We start from the raw sequence: 23741 nt of genomic DNA on the forward strand, positions 1-23741 counted from the left end.
AACCAATCATTTGGGCATTCGTCCGGCCGATTATCCGAACGAATATCGGTTGACACACCAAATGATAAGAGTGACAATCACAATTGACAAATGTGACACCAGTCATCTAAATACGTCATTCGAACAAAGTCAGACTCTCTCTATTTTGGTTGACTAAGCATTTTTCTTCGTCACAAATCAAAGTTCTCAAAACATCCAAAGGCAAATAATAGACTGGAGATTTTGGCTCATAATTACCAATTCTTCTCCTTTTTTTTCTTTTTTTCTTTTTTCTTTTTCTAATCAACAAAACATATAACTTTTGTTAATGCAAAAATGAAGTACAAAAAAAAGTACCTGAACATGAAGGAAATACATCAATAAAACAGAAGGCGAAGAACAGAAAAGTTGGGCAAGGCACCAATTCTCCTATGTTCAGTGACATTAAACTGTACCCTAATTGCCAATTTTGAAGTCTTGGGATCTCTGTGTCAAATACTACACTCCCAGTAGAAAAGAATTTAAAAATTTACATTTGTAGACTATATATTTATTTTAAGTGTGACTTACAGTCTATCAATTTCAAATTTACATCACATACTACATAGTAAGAGAATAATTTTAGAGAATGACTATTTATCACTTAACATTTTTATAGTTATACATTACTAAAGTAATATTATTGATTTCCATTAATTTTTTAATGATTGTAGTCAAATAAGAAAATCAATTATACATATTAATTTTTAAAATTTTAAGATAAAATTCATTTTTGCCATAATAAAACTCAAACCTCAGGTCATTGAAGAGTGGAATAAATAAGAACCATCCTCATGCCCCGTTTATTTTGGGTTATAGGGAGGAGATTGAGATTTATAGTGAGGTAGAACCCACTAATATCATGTTTGTTTTGAGAGATAGAGAGGGGAATCGTAATCCCCTCCGGACTACGAATCCCCTTGGGGAGGGGATTAGGATAGGTTTGTAGGACTTGATATTAGAAAAATAGTCCGGCGGACTAGAAAATTTTTATTTTTATTTATTTATTTTTTATTTTTTTAAATTTTTTTACATATTAGGCATTTTTTTAAAACATTAATATTTAATATTTTTGTATTTGTTTTATTATTTTTATAAAAATAATTTAACAATTCCCACACTAACAATTATCATCAAAATAAATATAATTTTACTTAATCTCTTCACTATCAATTCTCTCACTATCAATCCTCTTCATTTTATTTCTGAAAACAAACGGCCCTAAAAATTCTGTCCATAAATATATTACCTCAGAAATCCACAAATCTGACGTGGACATGACCTCTTCCTCTCACTCAAATTTTAGACAAATTCAAACCTCCATAAAAGTACGAAACCGGCCCAGCCTTAAAAAAATATTTGCAACTGGCCAATAATATACATAACACCCCCTTTAAATATAATAATTACTTATATTCCCCATTTTTTTTTTATTATAAAATCCTATATATGTTCCATTGACTTCCCGTGTTTAAATACTTCATTTCATCTCATATATTTTCTGGGTTTCCACCATTACCAGGACCATTCCTCTCTCTCTCTCTCTCTCTCTCTCTCTCTCATCATTGACTTATTCATCATGGACCAGCCGGACTTCAACTCCGGCAAGTCGCCGAGAAGAGAGCTGCAAGGCCCCCGACCCACCCCTCTAAAAGTCCGAAAAGACTCTCACAAGATCAGAAAACCACCGGTGGCGCCGCAGCAACAGCCGTCTCAGCCACCGCAACCCCACCACCACCACCACCACCACCACCAAACGCACCCCCGCATTATATACACAGTCTCCCCAAAAGTGATCCACACAGACCCAAGTGAGTTCATGACACTGGTTCAACGCCTCACCGGCTCATCTTCCACAACCACATGTTCTTCCTCTTCAATTACTTCTTCTTCTTCTTACTTTTCCGATCACGCTAACGGAGCAATATCTCCGGCGGCTCGCTTCGCTTCCACAGAGAAGACAAAGTCGCCGGAGAAGAAGAAACAACAACATCAACAGCAACAAGAAGAGAGTAGTGATATGGGTATGATTGAAGGGGTAGAGATAAGCACAGAGGTAGAGAGAACTGGGTTTTTTCCGGGGATATTATCGCCTGGTCCGGCGGCTCTTCCACCGATTCCGGCGAACTTCTTCTCTCCACCGTCTGATCCGAATCCTATGAGTTTCTTATATGATTTTAGCCCTGTATTACAAGGTAATAACAAGAATTACTTAGAGGGTAGTTCTAGTTTCATGATGCCTAGTCCTTCATTCTTTCTCTCACCTCATATAACTTCCCCAACTACTCCATCTCTAGACATTTTCAACAATTTCTTTGACTTTCAGTTTTAATTTTAATTTTAACACCCCCCCCCCCCCCCCCCTTTTTCTTTTTTTGTTTTAGAAACTGGCCTGGTTTTATTTTTGTGTATTTACAATGTTGATCATGATGGTATGATTGAGGGACAAAATGAGAAATTTCCTTTTCTTTTTTTTTTTTTTTTTTTTTCTCTGGTTTATTTGGGGTTGTGGTGGACAAGCTAGAGACTTCTTTCTTGTTAGGTTTTTCTTTCTATTTTTATTAAATTGGTGGGCCAAATGAAGAGGTAGTTTGGCTCAATTTCTTCCTCATCTTTGTAATACTCATCCCTAGCTTTCTTGTATACCATTTTTTGTCATATACTTGTGGCATGTAATTTGCAACATAGTACTAATTTCAATTTCCAATTTTTATTGGTCCCTTTCTCATTTAGAAAATTTTCCCCCTCCCCAATTTTAAAATAGAATTATTCATCAAAATGATGTAATATAGTGACGTCTTTTTTATTGGATTTTTTGTTTTAACTTACAACTTTATTATTTTATTTTGTATGTATTTTTTTTGTTTTTATTGGAAAAGGCTACATATATAAACAGATTTCTTAACTAATTTTCTTATCACTTGATATAAATGTAGCCGAATTTACATTAATAATACACATGAAACTCATAACTTTGTGTCTAATAATAAAAAAAATTGATAAAAAATTGTTTGCGTAGAGCATTACTCTTTTGTTTTACATGCCTATTAGCACAAATGTTTCTTTCCAACTTGTTGGAATGTTTAAAAATGGTGTTTGAATGTCATGCTATTTTGTTTGAAATGTTAGGACAGCAATGTAAAGCTAGTACGTGTGCAACATTTATTTTAAGTAGGTAGGAGTGGCTTTCAATGATGTCCTCTGTGATGCCTTTCTCAACTTTAAATTTAATGCAATTCAACAATACATTATAGAGTTTTGATTCACTGAAATTAGGGTTCCACCTTTGGAGTATCCTCAACCCAAAACTTTCATTAGAAGATGGATATATATTTTTTTATTTAAAAAGTGAATATACGACATTTTATTATTCACTCAAATTCTAATCACAAATCATCATTTTCTCTTTTAAGGAGATCTCTCCAAAATATTTTCATCAAAAAGTGAATAATTTTTGTTCATAAATAAATATTTAATTTTCAAATATTTGTTAAAAATGTTTAATATTATACTCCTTTTAAAGTTATGATTTCATTCTTTTTAATGATACCAATTTTATAAAAATTCAATTTATATATTAAAAGTTATTTGTAATATAATCAAAAGTATAAAATAAATAGTGTTTTGGAGGACATTCTCTATTTTTCATCATCCCTCTATATTTGGAGAATGAATCATCATCTTCTCAAATAGAGAAAGTTTTAGAGGAAGGATTGGAGTGCTTGGTCTCAGCAGTAAAATTGATGAAATCTTAGTTGTCAATTCAATAACTAAGTCTAGATTAGAGAGGAAAAATCGATAATTTTCTCTTGAATAGAGATTGTGGGTAGTTATTTTTTAAGTTAGCACAATTTAGACCTTTTAATTTTGAAAGAATGAGAATTCTCTAATTTCACAGAAGTTACAAATTCCAAATTGAGTAGATCCATATTGTGTGATGAAGACTAATTTTGTTTCTTCTTATAGTAATAATGATAATGATGTGAAAGACCAGTAATATGCCACTGTCTACTGTAAACAAGTTTTGGTTTTGCAAGTGCTTCATACAAAGTCCAACAACAACACAAACATTGGTACACAAGTTTGAGCTACCTAAATTATGAAAATGTTTTTGGTACCGAATTTAGTTATCTATTTTTTCTCAGATATAAATGTGTCATGCATTGTTATTTTTAAAATTTATTGGAAGATTAAAGCATCGTTTGGGAATAGGCTAATTTAGTAACTTTTTAGTTATTTGGCTAAAATATGAACTAAAAAAAAACTAGTATGTTTGAGATGACTTTTTGACTTTTTACGAAAAGATATGCAAAAAGTAGAGAGAAAAAAAATCTTTGACTTTTTAATATGAGTTGATTTTTTTAATTTTTTTAGTGATTTTTTAACTTTTTAACTAAACGGATCGCTTCCCAAACGAGGCCTAGCATCATGCAACATTTGTTGACTTCTGACTAACGTTGGGTGCCGACTAATGAGCCAAATGATCATGTTGCGATAGTCCATCTTACCCAATGAAATTATGCCAACTTGACTAACCTAGGTGCTAGTGAATTCAATCTATTTTTTCCAAACCCTAAAATGAATGTGTCTTTTATTGAAATAGAAAATGTATTATCAATAGGAAATCTATCATATTGGAGTCCAAATTTGTTCAATTATGTATTATCCTTATCATTTAGTAATGCAACTTATATTTTTATGAAAATGTAAACCAACTATTTGGTGACGGTTGTTGTAGAGATTAAATTATTTGACTATTTGATGAATGCTTTACAAAAATGTTTTCAAAATCAAATTGAGTTTTTTTAAGAGTAATGTATCGAGAAAAACTCTATAAAATCAAAGGCATAATTTTTAAAAATAAAATATAAATAAATAATTGAGTTACTTTTGAGAACCAAAATCAAACCCGATTGACACAATTCACACCAATGTGATGGACTTTTATTAGTTTTTCAAAGTACACAATTAATGGCCCTCATTAGGGGGTAATACTAATAATGAAATATTTTAAATAGCGTGTTTGAATAATTAGACACATCTTTTGGGGACGGCGACGTCAAATAAAGGTGAATATGATACTGATAAATACTTGTATAGTGACAGGGGAGTGGTTATATTAAAAAACACGTTTGTGGAAAAAATCAGAGCAAGAAAGTTTAAAATTGGAGATTATATTATATTATGTGAGATTGCAATATTGTAATTATTGTAACCAAAGGTTTTGAGCATAGGCATGGCTTGAACTTGTTGGATTATTCCCAAAATTAATAATAATAATAATAATATTAATAATAATAATAATAGATAATATTTAGGATAACTTTCTGTCAACCTAATACACGGAGCCGTGTAAGTTATAATTTAATAAAATGATTGATTTTATTTTAACAAATAATTAACTAGAGTTACGCAATCTTAAAATATACATTGAAATGATTAAATGTTCATACTTATTTTTATTCTCAACTTTTGTAATTTATTCCGTTTTTTATTTTTTATTTTTTAACAATGAGGAAAGGGGCATTTCTTATTCACACAAAATGGAATTACTTGGCCGGTATTTGGAAAAAGTCAAATCCATTACAGGCCGGAGGAGCCAGTTTTGCCTCGTTGCGTTTTTTTTTTTTTTTTCTTTTTTCTTTTTTTAAATATGGAGTAAACTCACCAAAATATAATTTATAGTAGGCGTGTCCGCGCTGACGGTTTGATTTGTAATTTGGATCTGCTCCGCATATGTGCGGTTTGAAAAAAATTAAACTTGCAACTGCCCGTAATACGGGCTGCGGTTTGTGCAGATAGGATTCAAGAATGTGTGGGCGATTTGCAGATTAGATTTTTTTTAAAAAAAAAAATTATTTTTGCTCCTTTTTTTTTCCGTTTTGTAACTATTTATTTTAGGTCATTTTCTCCTCATTATCTAAAATGCTCAATATTAATAATTAATTAATTAAAACATATAAAATTAAAAACATAACAAAATCAATTTCTACTAAAAGCAAATCATTCAAAATCCTAAACTTTTAAATAAAATCATAAACTAACACAAACACATTTTTCAAAATCTTAAGCTGAATCATCAAAATCATTCATTACCCAACAATTCAATTGAAGTGAAATCATTCAAAATTATAAACTTACCTAAAAGTAATTCTTCATTAACTTTTACATTTATTCAAAATATAATAATAAAATAACAATAAATTGTTGTCAAATTTCTTCCAATTCAAACTCATTAAATAAAATAAAAACATTTACAAATTTGCAAACTCCATCTCATGAATGAAATCAACCTAAGGGTCCAAGTGTAGGCAGGTTCTTGTGGGAGAGGGTAAAACCCGCAACCCGCCCGTAATCTGCAATAATGTCATATTCTAAACTGGATCCGCCGGCATTGTGTCTGCGAAACTACCTACTTATATGCGGATCGGTTCGGATTGAGTGGGTTGAGCGATTCAAATAACCCTATACGCAATCCTAATTTATAGTATAGGATTAGATTTCTTTCTAATCAAGTTTGGCATCATGGATCGATCACAAGTTTTATTTTGTTTATTTGATCTATAATAATAAAATTGTATGATTAGGATTATTAATTGATTTGATTTTTTATGAATTATGTACACCAAAAAGCCTAAAAAATAAATAACTCTAATTAGGAGAGTGTGCGAGACCCGTGTAGGGTTTGCGGGCTTAGAATATTGTATGTGTAAAATTCACTATATAGAGAAGTTTTACTCATATATATATATATATACTAGATTTAAAAATTATATTTACTTTTCAAATTTAAGAATGTAGCAATCAATTATAATATCTAAAGTAATTCTCAATCTTATATCTTCTCTAATCATGAGTCAATAATTTCTTTTATACATTACTAAATCTAAAAAGTAAGTTTGCATATCATTTTCTATATACCAACGGTTGGTTCTTGCACAATGCATTGGCAATTGTGGATCTAAATTTTTGAGGATTTGATGAATGAGAAAGACATAAATTTGAAAACAATTTAGCAATTAGTAACTAGAGTTTTAGGCAGTTGACACTTTTTATGATCATTCTAGAACAACAAAAAAGAGTGACAAAACCTCAAGTTCTGAGTGGTATACTTTATATTATACACACATTTTTTAAAAAAAAAATAAAAATAAAAAATAGATCTCTAAATAAAATTAAACCAAAAAAAAAAAAAGAAGTAAATAGACACCATATATATATTCCATAAAATGGCAGTGATAGATATGTTTGCCTAGTTTCATTTGAAAAAGATTATATATACTCTGATGGCATAATCATCAGTGGCTTGACTGGTTCAGGTTACAAACAAACGTGTGCTTTTTGAAATAACCTTTGAATCTCACGAAGAAGATCCATAAGCTGTTGAATGTTTCTCACATTTTTTGTTATTTTCTTAAAGGCCATCATAGTTCAGTGAAGAAAATTTTGACACGAGGTTAGAAGTAAAGGGATGAGGCCAAATGTTTGAATATGTTGCTTGTCTTTCTAGTTTTTCATTAATGATACGAGCATAGACAAGAAAATTTTAAAAATGGAGTTTTTAATATTTTAAAGAGATTCCTTAAAACTATAGTCAAGATGCATTAGGAATTTGATTTTCTTCATAATTTCTTATTTTTGGAAAATAGAAAATAAAAAAATTGTGAGTGTGTGTCAATTTTCTGTTAGCATTACCTATCTGAGGTCCGTTTGGAAAATAATATTTTTAGTAATTTTTTTGACTAAAATATGAGATGAACAAATCAATATATTTGAGATAGAGCAATTGGCCCAGCGGTTTATTTAACTATCTTTTGGGACAGTGAATGTTAGAGATTCAAGATTTGAGTCGATGGAATGACTGCAGCCCTTTTGTTTGTAATTTAACTTACTAACTCACTAATGTCCTATTGTCTGGCCAAAAAAAAAAAAAAAAAAGTCAATATATTTGATAAAGCCTTTTTTTAATTAAAAAATGCAAAAAAAATAAAAAATAGTGTGAATGAAAAAGAATTTTTGACTTTGCAAAGTGAATCAAAAAAATACTTGACTTTTTATATGAGTGAAGAGTTATTTGGCTCTTTGATATTAGTACATTTTTTTTTTATCTTTTTATCTTTTTTAGTCATATCATTTCTTTATTTTTTAACACATCTTTTCATTAAAAGTTAAAAAGTACATTTATTTAAATTATTTTTAACAATCCCTTAATTTTTTTTAATTTTTTGAGTAAAATTTTTATCTTTCCAAACGAAGTGTGAATTGGGCTAATGCCCAAACCACACACCCCTTCAAAAACAAATTACAAATGATATGAGATATTGTTTTTAATATATTGGGTATTTTCAGTCACTTTGCGAGCAGTAAACTAAATCTTTACAGTCTGAACAAGCATTCTAAAACAGGTTTATTTCCTGTGATCTATAGCTCCAATAGTTTTGGGGGCGAAGGGAATCAAATCTGAGACCTTATCCAGAGATTTGGGGTGCCTTGCGCACTCAACACAGCAGGCACTGATGTGCGGCCCTATGGGCTTATTTCGGGGTCCATTTTGATAATTTGAACCATTCACATTTTAAAATATATCGAGTAGAACATACCTATAAAAAATTAAGTTAATCGAATATCGTTAATCCTTTCATCCACTCATATTTGTATCTTAAAAAATAAATGACATTTGTGATTTAAAAAATAAATTAAGTTAATCGAATATCGTTAATCCTTTAATCCTTTCATCCACTCACATTTGTGATTTAAATTATTAAAATGAATATAAATGTGAGTAGATAAAAGGGTTAACGATATCCAATTAACTTAATTTTTTACAGGTATGTTCTACTCAATATATTTTAAAATGTGAACGATTCAGATTATCAAAATGAACCCCAAAATAAATCTATAGAACCGCACAAGAGTGCCTGCTATACACCCAGCAGGAGCACAACAGGCACCCCAACTCCCTTACAGAGAGCAAGCCCCTAACCTCCATGCCTCTTCTATTAAGCCAAACCCATGGAGTTAAATCATGATTTTTGTGTACATACTATGAACAAAAATATCAAATAAGAATTGTCAAGAGCAATTATTCAGTGTCATGATAGTGTAGATGTAGGCGTCAAATAATTCAATGGTAGAGAGGTATTTGGTTTGTTTTGACAATAAATTAAAATAGTCAAAAAAAAAAAAATTTACTTTAAAAAATCAACTTTTTAATTTACATATTTTATACGACTTTTTATAAAAAATTTAAATAGTCAATTTTCAAAAAGAATCATTTGCTGCATTGTCACAACTAATACTAAAGAATTTTTAGATTGTCAAAGACATCAATTTCTCTAGGAGTTATGCTGCCAATTTAGCTGGATAATTTCTCACGTGACACAATACTTTTTTCTTTTCTTTTTTTAGATAAATTACAAATACATTTTGAAATTTAATTAAAATACGAATTGTCTCCTGTAGTTTTAAAAATTACATTTCACCCCTAAAGTTTTTAATTTCATAACAAATCGCCCCATTTATTAATAAATCATCAAGTCAATTAACAGGTTTTAATGATGTTAAAATATATTTCAATTAATAATTTACGTAATTTTATTATTGTATAAGAGAGCAATTATAAATTTTATTCTTTTAATTAATTTTGTTAAATAAAAAATTCTAATAAGAAGACATTTATAATTTTTCAAACTATAAAGAGTAATATGTATTTCAAGTAAATCTGATAAATGTATTTGTAATTTACTCTTTCTTTTTTGGTCCTTTATTTGTGGTCTAATCTTATCCAGCCATAGTACAAGAAAATGACTTTTTCCTCATCTTTGGAATCCTTTGAGTTTGCTCCGCAGCCAAACAAGACAAAGGAAGGATTTGAAGCATCTTCTCTTGGGCTCATATGAAACATTACTGAAATGAAACTACTAAACTGGTCCTTTGATATCTATGGATTGTACTATGTAACCACCTTGAACTCATGAAAATATGGCAGTCAACGTTTTCCCTCTTGTCCAGTCTGAAGAAAATCTGTCTATCCTAAAATTTTTGTCATTCATATCACTTCTATTTTTGCATATGTTGAGATTTTGAAAACAGTAATACTATTCATAGGAGCAAATACAGGATTAAATACAAAAATTATTTCGTCAGATGATCAGTTAGACAATCAAAAGACACCGTGACAGTCGCAATCAACATCATAAAAGTTGCAGTTGGCAAATTCTAATCAAGATGACAATTGCGATCGATACCATGATAATTGCGGTCGACAAACTCTAGCCGATCGCCTGACCGGATGATTGGATGCACAATTTCAAATCTATATTCAATTGTTTATGCATCTAAGTTTTTTATTTTTAAAATGATAAAGAAATGAGTATTATATAAATCTCACACACAACAATTGACCATCATAACCATGAATGGACTTTCGAAGTCGAATCACATATCACATGATTGGACTTTTCTACTCTTAGATATATTTTGAAATGTTTTGAGAAGATAGTAAAAAATAAATTTTTAACTTTTAATCAAGTTTTTAGTTTTTTTAGACAAGTGATTTGAGAAGTTAGTAAAAAGTTATTTTTGACTTTTTTAATTAATATTTATTTATGATATCAAATCACAATAAAATTACCATACTATCCTCATTCAATTTAAAATATTTACAACTTCACTTATGTAGCATATTTTGACCTATGAGAGGTAGAATTGTAATTTCACTAGTGGCTAAAAACCAACTTTTCAAATGTATTTAAATGTAAAAACTTTTGACTTTTACTACAAACTAAAAAAAGTGACTAAAAAGAGAACATAGGGGTTAAAAAGTTTGATAGAATTAAATGTGTGGGGCTTTATTATGAAGCATATTTTGATATTTAATATAATTTATTATAAAATTATATATATAAATTATTTATAAAAAAATTATATTAATTTAATTAAAGTAATTACATAATTTTATTAAATTTATCTTAGAAAATGGACAGTGATACACTTTTTCCTCTTCTCTCTACAAAGAAATATTAAAATGCACAAATTAAAGAAATGGACTGTTAATTACTAAATTGACTATTCAAGCCGCAAGAAAATGAAGCATTTTAATTATTAATGAAGGAAAAATAGTCCATGCTTCTCGAGATGAAGGACCAATTCCTACTAGAGTAATGTTAGAATTAATGAAGTATATTTGAGTATAATATGATGTTGTGTTTTAGAAAATCCTCCTGCATCACTTTCTATGTTGATTAGTAAAAATATATTTTACAAAATAGAGAGTGATTTTTTCATGAACACAACATTACTCTCTATGCTATTTTTCATCTAAATTAAGTTAATATCATTCTTTTATGGCATGTCATATCAGAGTTAGAAATGAAAGAAAATGAGAGGAAGAGTTGTAGGGCTTTGGAGGGCTTCAATGCCTCTTCAAATCTAAAAAGAATGAAAGAGGCAAGTAAAATAACATGTTATTTACCATATCTTATATAAAATATGTTTTCTAGATAATAAAATAAGATATTTGTGATAACATTAGTGATTCCTCAATAATTTCAAATATACACCATAAATCTACAATTCACCAAGTTTTCTAAGTTCATAGAATTTTCCAATAGGTAAAGTGGTAATATGGCCTTTATCAAGGGCCCTACATGGCTGCACCACAATTCATAAGAAAGAGATGCAGAGATAGTGCAGTAGGAGAGAGTCAAGGTTGAACCCATTAATACTTCTAACATACTTTGACACCAACCCAAAACAAGTGGTCACAAAAGTCAACCAAGACCACTCGTAACATTGAATGCGAATACCCTACATGATTAATCATGTCGATCCCTAATCTGGCAAGTATGTATGGATGAGTATACGATCATTAGCACCAATTAATGTGTTTGCTTTGCTTTGCTTTGCCTTGCCTTGCCTGTGAAAACACTTAAGAAAATATCTAAGTTTAAAGATATATATTTTTAAAAATTCAAATTGAAACCGAAATGGGCATTTGGTCTAGTGGTATGATTCTCGCTTAGGGTGCGAGAGGTCCCGAGTTCAATTCTCGGAATGCCCCTTTCTTCTTTTCACTTTTTTCCCGCAACAGACCTCATCAACCAAAGTAGTGAATTTTTAATGATTATTTGTGAATAATTATTCTAAATGTGAGTTGTGACTTCATTGCCTTTAATGGAAAGACTTTCTTTCAAATTTTCACTTGAAGGAGAGATTTCTCAGTACTTTTTCTTTAAAAAATGTTTCTCTAGCTCCAACTTCTAAGGATGAGTTGGCCTCCACTTTAGAATCATTTTTTAAGGAATTAACTAAAAGTATAGAAAATTTAATCTTCTGTTGCCTCGGAAAACTTCAATCTTCTGTAACTCAGAGGTCCATCATCCCTGGATTCTGGGGGATTTTTAAACGTAAATTCAACAAACATCCCAAGTCGAATGGAGTTTTATCTCTGAGATAACTATTGCCTTGGCAAAATGGAAGTAGCAGCAACTAGCAAGTGGAATCCACATAAGGCTTCTCTGCTAGCAATTTTTTAAAATTGAGAACTAACATGTCTTGTCTTCTCATGGAAACAAATAATCAAGAATACAAACAGTTATGGGGTTAACACAACACATCAGTTCGTGATGCTGGTATTTCCAGAAGCCTTCAGTTTCGCAAAGACGAGTGAATATACATTTCCAATAAGGTGCCAAACATTTCTAAAAATCATTAACAGAAAATAGGGACCTAGCAAGATTTTCTCCACCAGGAAAGAGTGATGATGCAACATTTACATGAAACACTTGACATAGCTGGGCCCATAGGGGGCTTTTGGCCCACCACTTAGAGCCCAACGCACAATTCAAATACTAAAATCCAACATTACTGGAACCCAACGTTGCACCAAGAACCAACGGCATCTAAACACTTGTCAAGAGAAGAACCAGCCACGTAAGCAGACAAAGATCCTGCAGAGTTATTGCACTACACATCAACCATTAATGAGGTTCCCTGCAACATTTAATACGATAACCCCTTCACGTCAGAACAAAACAGCCTCACCATGAACAAGGCAAGATAGAACATAGACTTTCAGCCAGCATGACAAGTCGGGGTGGACAAGGAAATGATGAACAAAGGATATAAGCAGGTTTCTAAGACAAAAAGAAAGTTAAGTTCTTTATCATCATCTTATTTCTACATTCCATTAATCTCTCTTTTCTAACTTGCTCGTTAGAGGGTTCGCTAGGGAACTCCCGTTTCCCATTGGACTCTTGTGCAGGTTTCTCAGTGGGTGTCGCGACCCAAACCTGCCTCCTAGGGTTTAGCATCGTAATCGGCCAGTAATCCGTGATTACCGAAGGCCTGCTTAACAATAATGACAATAATACAATATAAAGGGGGCCGGCGGAAGCCAATCAATAATAATCTACATCGTCCAATGAGCTGTGGAGACCTGTATGGAGTAAACTTTCATGCACATAGCCATATTTACAACCACTTATAACAAAAATGCAATAACAAGATAGGGACATAATCCCATCACGAAAACTGTACAATCAAAAGTCTTAAACATTCATTACACTTAACAAAAAGGTGGATATTATCCCCCAAAAAGCCTTGACTCGTGTAGGTTTGGAACCTCGATTTGAGGCACAATGGCTGGCTTGACAAAACATGAGTTTGGGTCGGCACCTCTAGCTTTGGTCCGGTGCTTGGCCACCTATATATATATAATAAACTGTGAGCTATAGCCCAGTGAATAACAAACGGGTAAAAAGTTTAAGAATGATGTCCTTCAATTTTTGAAACAATCAATTAGCATTAGAACATTTTCAATCAATATCATTTGTCGAGCTATTATAGCGATCCCGGTTATCCCTTTACTGTTCTGTTGTATTCCGGACTCGGTTCCGTGAAGTTGGTAGTGGTATCTATCTTGTTGTCGTCCTTTAATTCCACTTGATTGAGTTTTAGGATGTTTTGAGGAAGGTTGTTACAGGTTGGTTAGGCCTTGGTTTCAATTTCTTGTTGTTCAGTTTTTAGGCGTTCCGCTCGAGCGGGTCTTCTTGCGCTCGAGCGAGGATTGCATACCTCCAGTATTTCGGGTTCCTGCAAAACTTCTACATATGTGATTTTTGCGCTCGAGCGGGTTTGTTTACGCTCGAGCGGTGGCGCTCGAGCGGGTTTGTTGGTGCTCGAGCGGGTAGTACTTCCTGGGTATAAGTTCTAGGAGGGGAAAATCTACGCTCGAGCGGACTGGTTTTCGCGCTCGAGCGGATGTGCTTTACTCTTGTGTCTTGGCGCTCGAGCGGGCCTTATTGCGCTCGAGCGTGTTCAAGTTTTTGTTCTTGACGCTCGAGCGTTGTGTTTTCCGCTCGAGCGGGAATGTCGTATAACAGAGGGCAGCTAGGCATTTTTGAATCACTTTCTACACTTCCTCTCTCTCTCCTACTTTCCAAAAAGATATTTTGAGAGCCTCTCTCTCTAGAAATTCCCTTCTTTCTAGGGTTTGATCTAGTTAGAGTGCTTTCCTTCCCTTTGCCCTTTGTAAAAGTTGTGTTGATCGTCGAGGGCTTCGTTTTGATCCGTGAATCTTGGAGTTTGGAGCATTTTAGTTTTCTACATCTTCTCCTCTTGGGCTCCGAATTTGAGGTAGGGATTCCTACTCACTTTTATGGTCTTTAACATAGATTTTTGGTAATTTTGATAAAGTGTTAAAGTTGGAAATTTTGGGACTTAGGGTTTCAAAATGTCAAAGAGGGTTTTATTATTTTGATTCTAAAATGAGTATTTTGGGTTTCAAAATAGTGATATAGTTGTTGGTTGTTGATATTAGGCCATTGGGTCAATATGGGAAAAGGAGGTAGAAAATCCTAATTTGTTGTATAAATTAATTGGTATAATTAATTTGGAAAAATTGTGAACTTATGGAATTGAGTTGAAAATAATGAAATTGGCTCATTATGTTGCGAAATGATGGAGTTGGATTTATAAATCGCTCGTTTTTGAAAACATTGATATTTTATCTGTTGGGAGCTTTTATTATCTGTTTAGAAATAATTGCTTGGGCTACCGGTGGAGGGTAATTTTGATTGTTGTAGACAATGTATGATGATTAGGCAAACTAAAACTAATCAGTTGGTTATGTCATAGAGTGTGACGATTGATAGAATACATTAATGTTATGTATTGATTGATTGTGTATATGACCTTTGTGTATATATGCATTGTGTGTGTGGGGGAGAAGAAAGGGGATGTACTCCACGGTTTAGGGGAAAATAGGGGATGGACCTCTAAACCGGATGTTGTGTGGGAGGAGATAGGGGATGGACTCCACTGATACAGCTCATATGCTTGTCAGATAATGTGTTGATACAACTCATATGCTTGTCATTGGAAGTGTTGGTATAGCTAATATGCATATCTGTTGAAATGTGGATACAACTTGTATGCTTATCTGTTGAGATATTGATATAACCTGTGTGTTTATCTACTGTAAAAATGGAGAACGTTTAATATGAGTCTTGGTCTCATATAAGTGGTTGGCCAGGTTCTAAGCCATTGATGGAAACTGTGAAATTGATAAGAAATGGAAATGGATTATGAATTGATTTATGAAAATTGAACATTTATCAATTGCTAATGTCTTAGTCATTGCTCATACTGTGTTTAGCATATCTCTACTGGGCTGTGGCTCACCCTACATGGGAATATCATTTTCAGGTACAGGTAGCATGCCACCTCCAAGGACATAGCTTGGGAGGCTAGAGGCGGACACACTTTTGTTGTCTTATTTCTTCTGATGTTTTACATATAAATTCAAGCCAAGGGCTTAATGTGTAAATGAGTTAGTACTCTTTTATTATAACCAAGTGTTAACTTGGAAAGATGTAAGCCCTTAGGGCATTTGCTTTTGTCGTTAACATGTAATACTTTTTGTAATGGAATTCTGATGAATAGCAGAATGTGGAGTTTTTATATATCAATGCATGTCTATATTGATGGGTTTAATGTTATTATTTTGAGGGCGTTACAACTTGATATCAGAGCGTACCGGGTTCGAATACTTTGGGCACGTGGGAAATGATTAGGATCACAATGGGTTTCTCTCGCTTGATAGAGACTTAGATGTAGTGTCATATGCTATGTGCTTAATTGATAACATGCTTATGTGACTATGTCGGTATGGAATGTTGTTTCTAGGATGTTGATTGGATCTTTGGGTTACTGGGAGTCTTGTTGGAAAAGCACTTGATCAATGCTGTTTCTAACCGGAACTCTAGTAACGCCTTGAGACTATCATTATCTGGAAATGAAATTCGTAAATGCTTATGTGTTTATGTGCTTACGTGGAGTGAATTACAGTTGTCCATGCATTAGGACGCGAGTGTTATAGCTTCGGCACATTTGTGAATGTGCTAATAGTCTTGGTTACCTTTATTAGGATGTCAGGACGAGGGCGTGGTAGGCGTGGCAGACGTGGTAGGCAGGAGGTACCTGTACCGGATGACGTTCCGGCAGTGCAGGAGGGAGTTGGTCAGGCCAATGTGGCCGAGCCAGCGGGTCAGCAGGCTATGGGCGCCTTGGCTCGAGAGATAGTAGGAGCTTTGGGTATTCTCAGAGCTGAGAATCAGGTTGCTGAGGCAGGGCCTTCTTTCTTGAAGAGGGAATTCTTCCGGTCTAACCTGGACGAGTTTGTTGGGGATCCAAAGGAGCCACTTAAGGCCGACGAGTGGTTGGAACAAATGGAGAAGACGTTCGAGATGCTTGGCATCGAGGACGGGGCTTTGAAGGTGACCTTGGCATCCTTCCAGCTGAAGAGAGATGCGGGTCAATGGTGGAAGTACGAGAAGGGCAGTGTTGGTGGTGCATGGAAGGCGTTTGTGAATGCTTTCCAGGAGAAGTTCTTGTCTTCAGCTGCTAGAGAGAAGCTGAGAGAGCAGTTTTGCCAGCTTAGACAACAAGGCTTGTCTGTGGCCGAGTTTGAGGCTACCTTTACTAGTCTGTCCAGGTTTGCACCTGAATTGGTGGCGTCTGAGGAACGCCGTTGCTTTGAGTTTGAGCGGAAGTTGAGGCGGGGCCTCAAGTTGAGGGTTGGTGGATCCTTCATCTGGGAGTATAAACGTTTGGTGGATGCGGCAGCTCATATGGAGCTCATGATGCAGGAGGAGGATGAGGGGTAGAGAGGCTCCAAGAGGAGCCAAGATGGTCAGGGTGATGGCAGGAGACAGAGGGGTTCCAACCCTCAACAGTCTCTGGGTGGTGTGGCTAGATCGACCTTTCCAGTACCGAGTGCAGGCTCAGGGAGAGGTAGTCAGGGAGGTTTGACTTGTTTTGCGTGTGGCCAGCTGGGTCACAAGTCTTCAGTTTGCCCACAGAAAGGAGGGGGTCAGCGAGCTGCTTCTTCTTCAGCTAGACCTCAGGGCCAGAGTCAGGGCAGGGGCCAGCCTTTGTCTTGCTATCAGTGTGGTCAGCCTGGGCACCTGAAAAGGTATTGCCCACAGTTGAGTGCTACTTCGGGAGCGTCTGGTTCTAGGCAGACGCTGAGTTATCAGCCAGCTCAGTCTGTGCAGGCCTCGAGGGCCAATCCGGGAGCTTCGTCATCCCAGTCTGTGCAGTAGTCGTTTGCTCCTAGAGGTGAGCAGGTAGCTAAGGGGCCTACAGGGCACGTGTATGCTGTTGCAGCACAGGACCTAGTACCGGCTCCATCAGTAGTGAGAGGTACTTTTCTGTTTTGCAACTCGGTTGCTAGTGTGTTGATTGATACGGGAGCATCTCATTCTTTTGTATCTGCTGCATTTACATCTGTTTTGGAATTGGAGTTGGCACAATTAGCATCTCCTATTTGTGTAGTATCGCCTATTGGTGGTGAGTTGATCTTGAAACAGGGTGTTAAAGGTTGTGATATAGAGGTCGCCGACCATAGGCTTCCTTTTCCATTTGTGGTCATGCCCATGAAGGGTTTTGATGTTATTTTGGGTATGGATTGGCTATCGTCATACCGGGCTGTTATTGATTGCTACCGCCAGAGGGTCACGTTATGTACCTTGAGCGGGGAGTGGTTCCATTTCTTGGGAGACCAGGTTGGTTGTGTTTTGCCACTAGGGTATGATTCGCGAGGGCGGAGTGAGCTTAGTGGTCTACTTGCTAGCTTTTTGAGTGGTGAGTGTGATGAGACCCATGTTGTGTTGCCGAGGGTGGTTTGTGAGTATTCGAATGTCTTTCCTGAGGACCTTGTTAGTTTGCCACCTCATCGAGAGATAGAGTTCTTTATTGATCTAGTGTCCGGCACGGCGCCGATTTCTATGGCACCTTACCGTTTTGCTCCAGTAGAGTTGGTTGAGTTGAAAGTTCAGCTCCAGGAATTGCTAGATAAGGGTTTTGTTCACCCTAGTGTTTCACCGCGGGGAGCACCGGCCCTCTTTGCTAAAAAGAAAGATGGTGCCTTGAGATTGTGTATAGACTATCGGAAGTTGAATCGGGCTACGGTCAAGAATAAGTACCCTATGCCTCGTATAGATGATCTGTTTGACCAGTTGAAGGGTTCCCGTTGTTTCTCTAAGATAGACTTGAGATCGGGTTACCACCAGTTGAGGGTCAGGGAGGAGGATATTTCTAAGACGGCATTCCGTACGCGGTATGGCCATTATTAGTTTCTGGTGATGCCGTTTGGGCTCACCAATGCACCGGCAGTCTTTATGGACTTGATGAACCGGATCTTTCAGGAATTCTTGGATCGTTTTGTAGTCGTTTTCGTGGACGACATCCTGATTTATTCGCCTTCAGAAGAGGAGCACAAGGCACACTTGAGAGTGGTGCTTGAGTTGCTTAGAGCCCATAAGCTGTATGCCAAGTTTGGGAAATGTGAGTTCTGGCTAGGAGAGGTGAAATTCTTAGGCCATGTGGTATCCAGGGAAGGGGTGTCTGTTGACACATCCAAGGTTGAGGCAGTGCAAGACTGGGCACAGCCTAAGAGTGTGTTTGAGATCCGCAGTTTTCTGGGATTAGCTGGGTATTACCGTCGTTTTGTGAAAGATTTCTCCAGGCTAGCTTCGCCGTTGACTAGATTGACGCGGAAAGGGGTCAAGTTTGTGTGGAGTGAGACTTGCGAAAAGTCGTTCCAAGAGTTGAAGGTTAGACTGACCACTGCTCCGGTTTTGATTATTCCGGAGAGAGGGTTGGGTTATGCGGTTTATTGTGATGCCTCACGAGAGGGTTTGGGTTATGTGTTAATGCAAGAGGGGAAAGTGGTAGCTTATGGCTTGCGTCAGTTGAAAATTCACGAGAAGAATTACCCTACACACGACCTAGAGTTAGCAGCCGTGATCTTTACCTTGAAAATTTGGAGGCACTACCTGTATGGTGAGAGGTTTGAGGTGTTCTCGGACCATAAGAGTTTGAAGTACCTGTTTACCCAGAGGGACTTGAATTTGAGGTAGAGGAGATGGATGGAGTGCATTGAGGACTACGATTTTGAGTTGCACTATCACCCAGGAAAGGCCAATGTTGTGGCCGATGCCCTTAGTAGAAAATCCATTAGTGATGTAGCTTATATAGCCATCCGGGAATGGGAGATGTTGGGTACACTTGGCGAGTTTGATTTGCACCTGGGCGAATCTGTTGAGGCTGCGGCCTTGTTTTCTGTTGTTGCGCAACCTACACTTGTGACTAGAGTGTTAGAGGCACAGAGAGGTGACCTTGAGGTAGAATCCCTCCGAGAGAAGATCTCAAGTGGGAAGGTGGAGAAGGGTTTGACGGTGTATCCCGACCAGAGTGTGAGATACCGAGACCGTTTGTTTGTGACGGAGTCTTGCCGAGAGGAAGTACTCCGAGAGTTCCACCATTCGCGCCTTGCAGTGCATCCGGGAGGCACTAAGATGTATCGTGATTTGGGTCGCCAGTTTTGGTGGCGGGGTATGAAGAGAGATGTGGCGGTTTTCGTATCGAAGTGCCTTACTTGCCAGCAAGTGAAGGCCGAGCATCAGAGGCCAGCGGGTTTGTTGCAACCCTTGCCTATTGCCGAGTGGAAGTGGGAGCATGTCACTATGGACTTCGTTGTAGGTCTTCCGGGGACTCAGCGGGGTAGTGATGCCATTTGGGTGGTTGTAGACCGGTTGATTAAGTCGGCGCACTTCATTTCTATGCGCGTGAGAGATTCAGTAGCTCATCTTGCCGACTTGTATATTCGGGACATAGTGAGATTGCACGGGGTCCCAGTGACGATCGTCTCAGATAGAGACCCTCGTTTTACTGCTAGGTTGTGGCAGAGTTTACAGAGTGCCTTGGGCATTAAGTTGACCTTTAGTACGGCTTATCACCCTCAGACTGACGGGCAGTCCGAGCGTACTATTCAGATCCTTGAAGATATGCTTCGGGGTTGTGTCCTTGACTTTAGCGGGACGTGGGAGAGGCACTTGCCATTGGTGGAGTTTGCCTACAACAACAGTTTCCAGTCTAGCATCGGTATGGCACCGTTTGAGGCCTTGTATGGCCGACCGTGTAGGTCTCCAGTTTGTTGGGCCGAGGTGGGTGATGCACCTTTGTTGGGTCCGGAGTTGGTTAGGGAGACGACGGAGAAAGTTGAGCTTATTCGTGGGAGGCTTGTTACAGCCCAGAGTCGCCAAACGAGTTATGCCGACCGTAGGAGGAGGCCTTTGGCGTTTGAGGTAGGTGATCATGTTTTCTTGAAAATATCACCTAGGCGAGGTTTGATGAGGTTCGGGAAGAGCGGGAAGTTATCCCCTCGGTTTATTGGGCCTTTTGAGATCCTTGAGAGGATTGGCGAGGTTGCTTATCGTTTAGCGTTGCCGCCACAGTTGTCCGGAGTTCATGACATGTTTCATGTGAGTATACTTCGGAAGTATGAGCCAGATCCATCGCATGTGTTAGATTGAACCGACTTAGAGGTAGATGAGGATGTCTCGTATGAGGAGAGACCGGTTCGGGTCTTGGATAGGTGGGATCAAGTCCTGCGTGGCAAGACCATCCCTTTGGTAAAGGTTTTGTGGAAACATCACGGAGTGGAGGAAGCCACTTGGGAACGTGAGTTGGAGGTCTGCGAGAAATATCCGGACTTGTTTGTTGATGAGTAATCTGATATTTAGATTATGTAATGTTGTTGGACTGAAGAGCTTTATATATGTCTTAAGTTGTAAAACATTGGTAATGTTTTGGTTTAATGAGAGTATGTTGTAGAACTTACCTTGATATGGAAGTTGATTATGATATTGCATGTGTTGACTATATTGTCGGATTGGAGTTGTATCATGTATATTGATTATGATATGAACTGTGAACCATGTATGTTGGAAATGGTTGGAAATGGAAGAAAATTTGCATGTTAATAATGCACTTGTAACACTTGTTGAGAAATGCCTCTTGAAAAGAGATGGAATGGACCGGTAATGGGTCGGGTTGTTTAATATTTTGTTGAAATATTATTGAGAATGAAGAAAACATGTTTTTGAAAAACTTGTGTTTAATTTCGGGGACGAAATTCTTTAAGGGGGGGTTATAGCGATCCCGGTTATCCCTTTACTGTTTTGTTGTATTCCGGACTCGGTTCCGTGAAGTTGGTAGTGGTATCTATCTTGTTGTCGTCCTTTAATTCCACTTGATTGAGTTTTAGGATGTTTTGAGGAGGGTTGTTACAGGTTGGTTAGGCCTTGGTTTCAATTCCTTGTTGTTCAGTTTTTAGGCGTTCCGCTTGAGCGGGTCTTCTTGCGCTCAAGCGGGGATTGCATACCTCCAGTATTTCGAGTTCTTGCAAAACTTCTACAGATGTGATTTTTGCGCTCGAGCGGGTTTGTTTACGCTCAAGCGGTGGCGCTCGAGCGGGTTTGTTGGCGCTCGAGCGGGTAGTACTTCCTGGGTATAAGTTCTGGGAGGGGGAAATCTACGCTCGAGCGGACTGGTTTTCGCGCTCAAGCGGATGTGCTTTACTCTTGTGTCTTGGCGCTCGAGCGGGCCTTATTGCGCTCGAGCGTGTTCAAGTTTTTGTTCTTAACGCTCAAGCGTTGTGTTTTCCGCTCGAGTGGGAATGTCGTATAACAGAGGGCAGCTAGGCATTTTTGAATCACTTTCTACACTTCCTCTCTCTCTCCTATTTTCTAAAAAGATATTTTGAGAGCCTCTCTCTCTAGAAATTCCCTTCTCTCTAGGGTTTGATCTAGTTAGAGTGCTTTCCTTCCCTTTGCCCTTTGTAAAAGTTGTGTTGATCGTCGATGGCTTCGTTTTGATTCGTGAATCTTGGAGTTTGGAGCATTTTAGTTTTCTATATCTTCTCCTCTTGGGCTCCGAATTTGAGGTAGGGATTCCTACTCACTTTTATGGTCTTTAACATAGATTTTTGGTAATTTTGATAAAGTGTTGAAGTTGGAAATTTTGGGACTTAGGGTTTCAAAATGTCAAAGAGGGTTTTATTATTTTGATTCTAAAATGAGTATTTTGGGTTTCAAAATAGTGATATAGTTGTTGGTTGTTGATATTAGGCCATTGGGTCAATATGGGAAAAGGAGGTAGAAAACCCTAATTTGTTGTATAAATTAATTGGTATAATTAATTTGGAAAATTTGTGAACTTATGGAATTGAGTTGAAAATAATGAAATTGGCTCATTATGTTGCGAAATGATGGAGTTGGATTTATAATCGCTCGTTTTTGAAAACATTGATATTTTATCTGTTGGGAGCTTTTATTATCTGTTTAGAAATAATTGTGTGGGCTACCGGTGGAGGGTAGTTTTGATTGTTGTAGACAATGCATGATGATTAGGCAAACTAAAACTAATCAGTTGGTTATGTCATAGAGTGTGACGGTTGATAGAATACATTAATGTTATGTATTGATTGATTGTGTATATGACCTTTGTGTATATATGCATTGTGTGTGTGGGGGAGGAGATAGGGGATGTACTCCACGGTTTAGGGGAAAATAGGGGATGGACCTCTAAACCGGATGTTGTGTGGGAGGAGATAGGGGATGGACTCCACTGATACAGCTCATATGCTTGTCAGATAATGTGTTGATACAGCTCATATGCTTGTCATTGGAAATGTTGATACAGCTCATATGCTTGTCATTGGAAGTGTTGGTATAGCTAATATGCATATCTGTTGAAATGTGGATACAACTTGTATGCTTATCTGTTGAGATATTGATATAACCTGTGTGTTTATCTACTGTAAAAATGGAGAACGTTTAATATGAGTCTTGGTCTCATATAAGTGGTTGGCCAGGTTCTAAGCCATTGATGGAAACTGTGAAATTGATAAGAAATGGAAATGGATTATGAATTGATTTATGAAAATTGAACATTTATCAATTGCTAATGTCTTAGTCATTGCTCATACTGTGTTTAGCATATCTCTACTGGGCTGTGGCTCACCCTACATGGGAATATCATTTTCAGGTACAGGTAGCATGCCACCTCCAAGGACATAGCTTGGGAGGCTAGAGGCGGACACACTTTTGTTGTCTTATTTCTTTTGATGTATTACATGTAAATTCAAGCCAAGGGCTTAATGTGTAAATGAGTTAGTACTCTTTTATTGTAACCAAGTATTAACTTGGAAAGATGTAAGCCCTTAGGGCATTTGCTTTTGTCGTTAACATGTAATACTTTTTGTAATGGAATTCTGATGAATAGCAGAATGTGGAGTTTTTATATATCAATGCATGTCTATATTGATGGGTTTAATGTTATTATTTTGAGGGCGTTACAGCTATCATTCGATTTTA

At 36.5% G+C, this 23741-nt stretch overlaps 1 protein-coding gene and 1 non-coding gene across 2 annotated transcripts; both read left to right on the forward strand.

The window, feature by feature from the left end:
* Positions 1-1445: 1445 nt before the first annotated feature.
* On the forward strand, positions 1446-2755 carry LOC114274340 (protein MKS1). The gene has a single exon (XM_028216252.2). The coding sequence runs from the start codon at positions 1598-1600 to the stop codon at positions 2348-2350; it is 753 nt and encodes a 250-aa protein (XP_028072053.1). The 5' UTR covers positions 1446-1597; the 3' UTR covers positions 2351-2755.
* Positions 2756-12007: 9252 nt separating this feature from the next.
* Positions 12008-12079, forward strand: TRNAP-AGG (transfer RNA proline (anticodon AGG)). The gene has a single exon. It is a non-coding gene; the product is annotated as a tRNA-Pro (tRNA).
* The last annotated feature ends 11662 nt before the right edge of the window (positions 12080-23741 follow it).

The sequence above is a fragment of the Camellia sinensis genome, chromosome 3, assembly GCF_055761805.1.
Source record: "Camellia sinensis isolate YWXY chromosome 3, ASM5576180v1, whole genome shotgun sequence".
Lineage (NCBI taxonomy): Eukaryota > Viridiplantae > Streptophyta > Magnoliopsida > Ericales > Theaceae > Camellia > Camellia sinensis.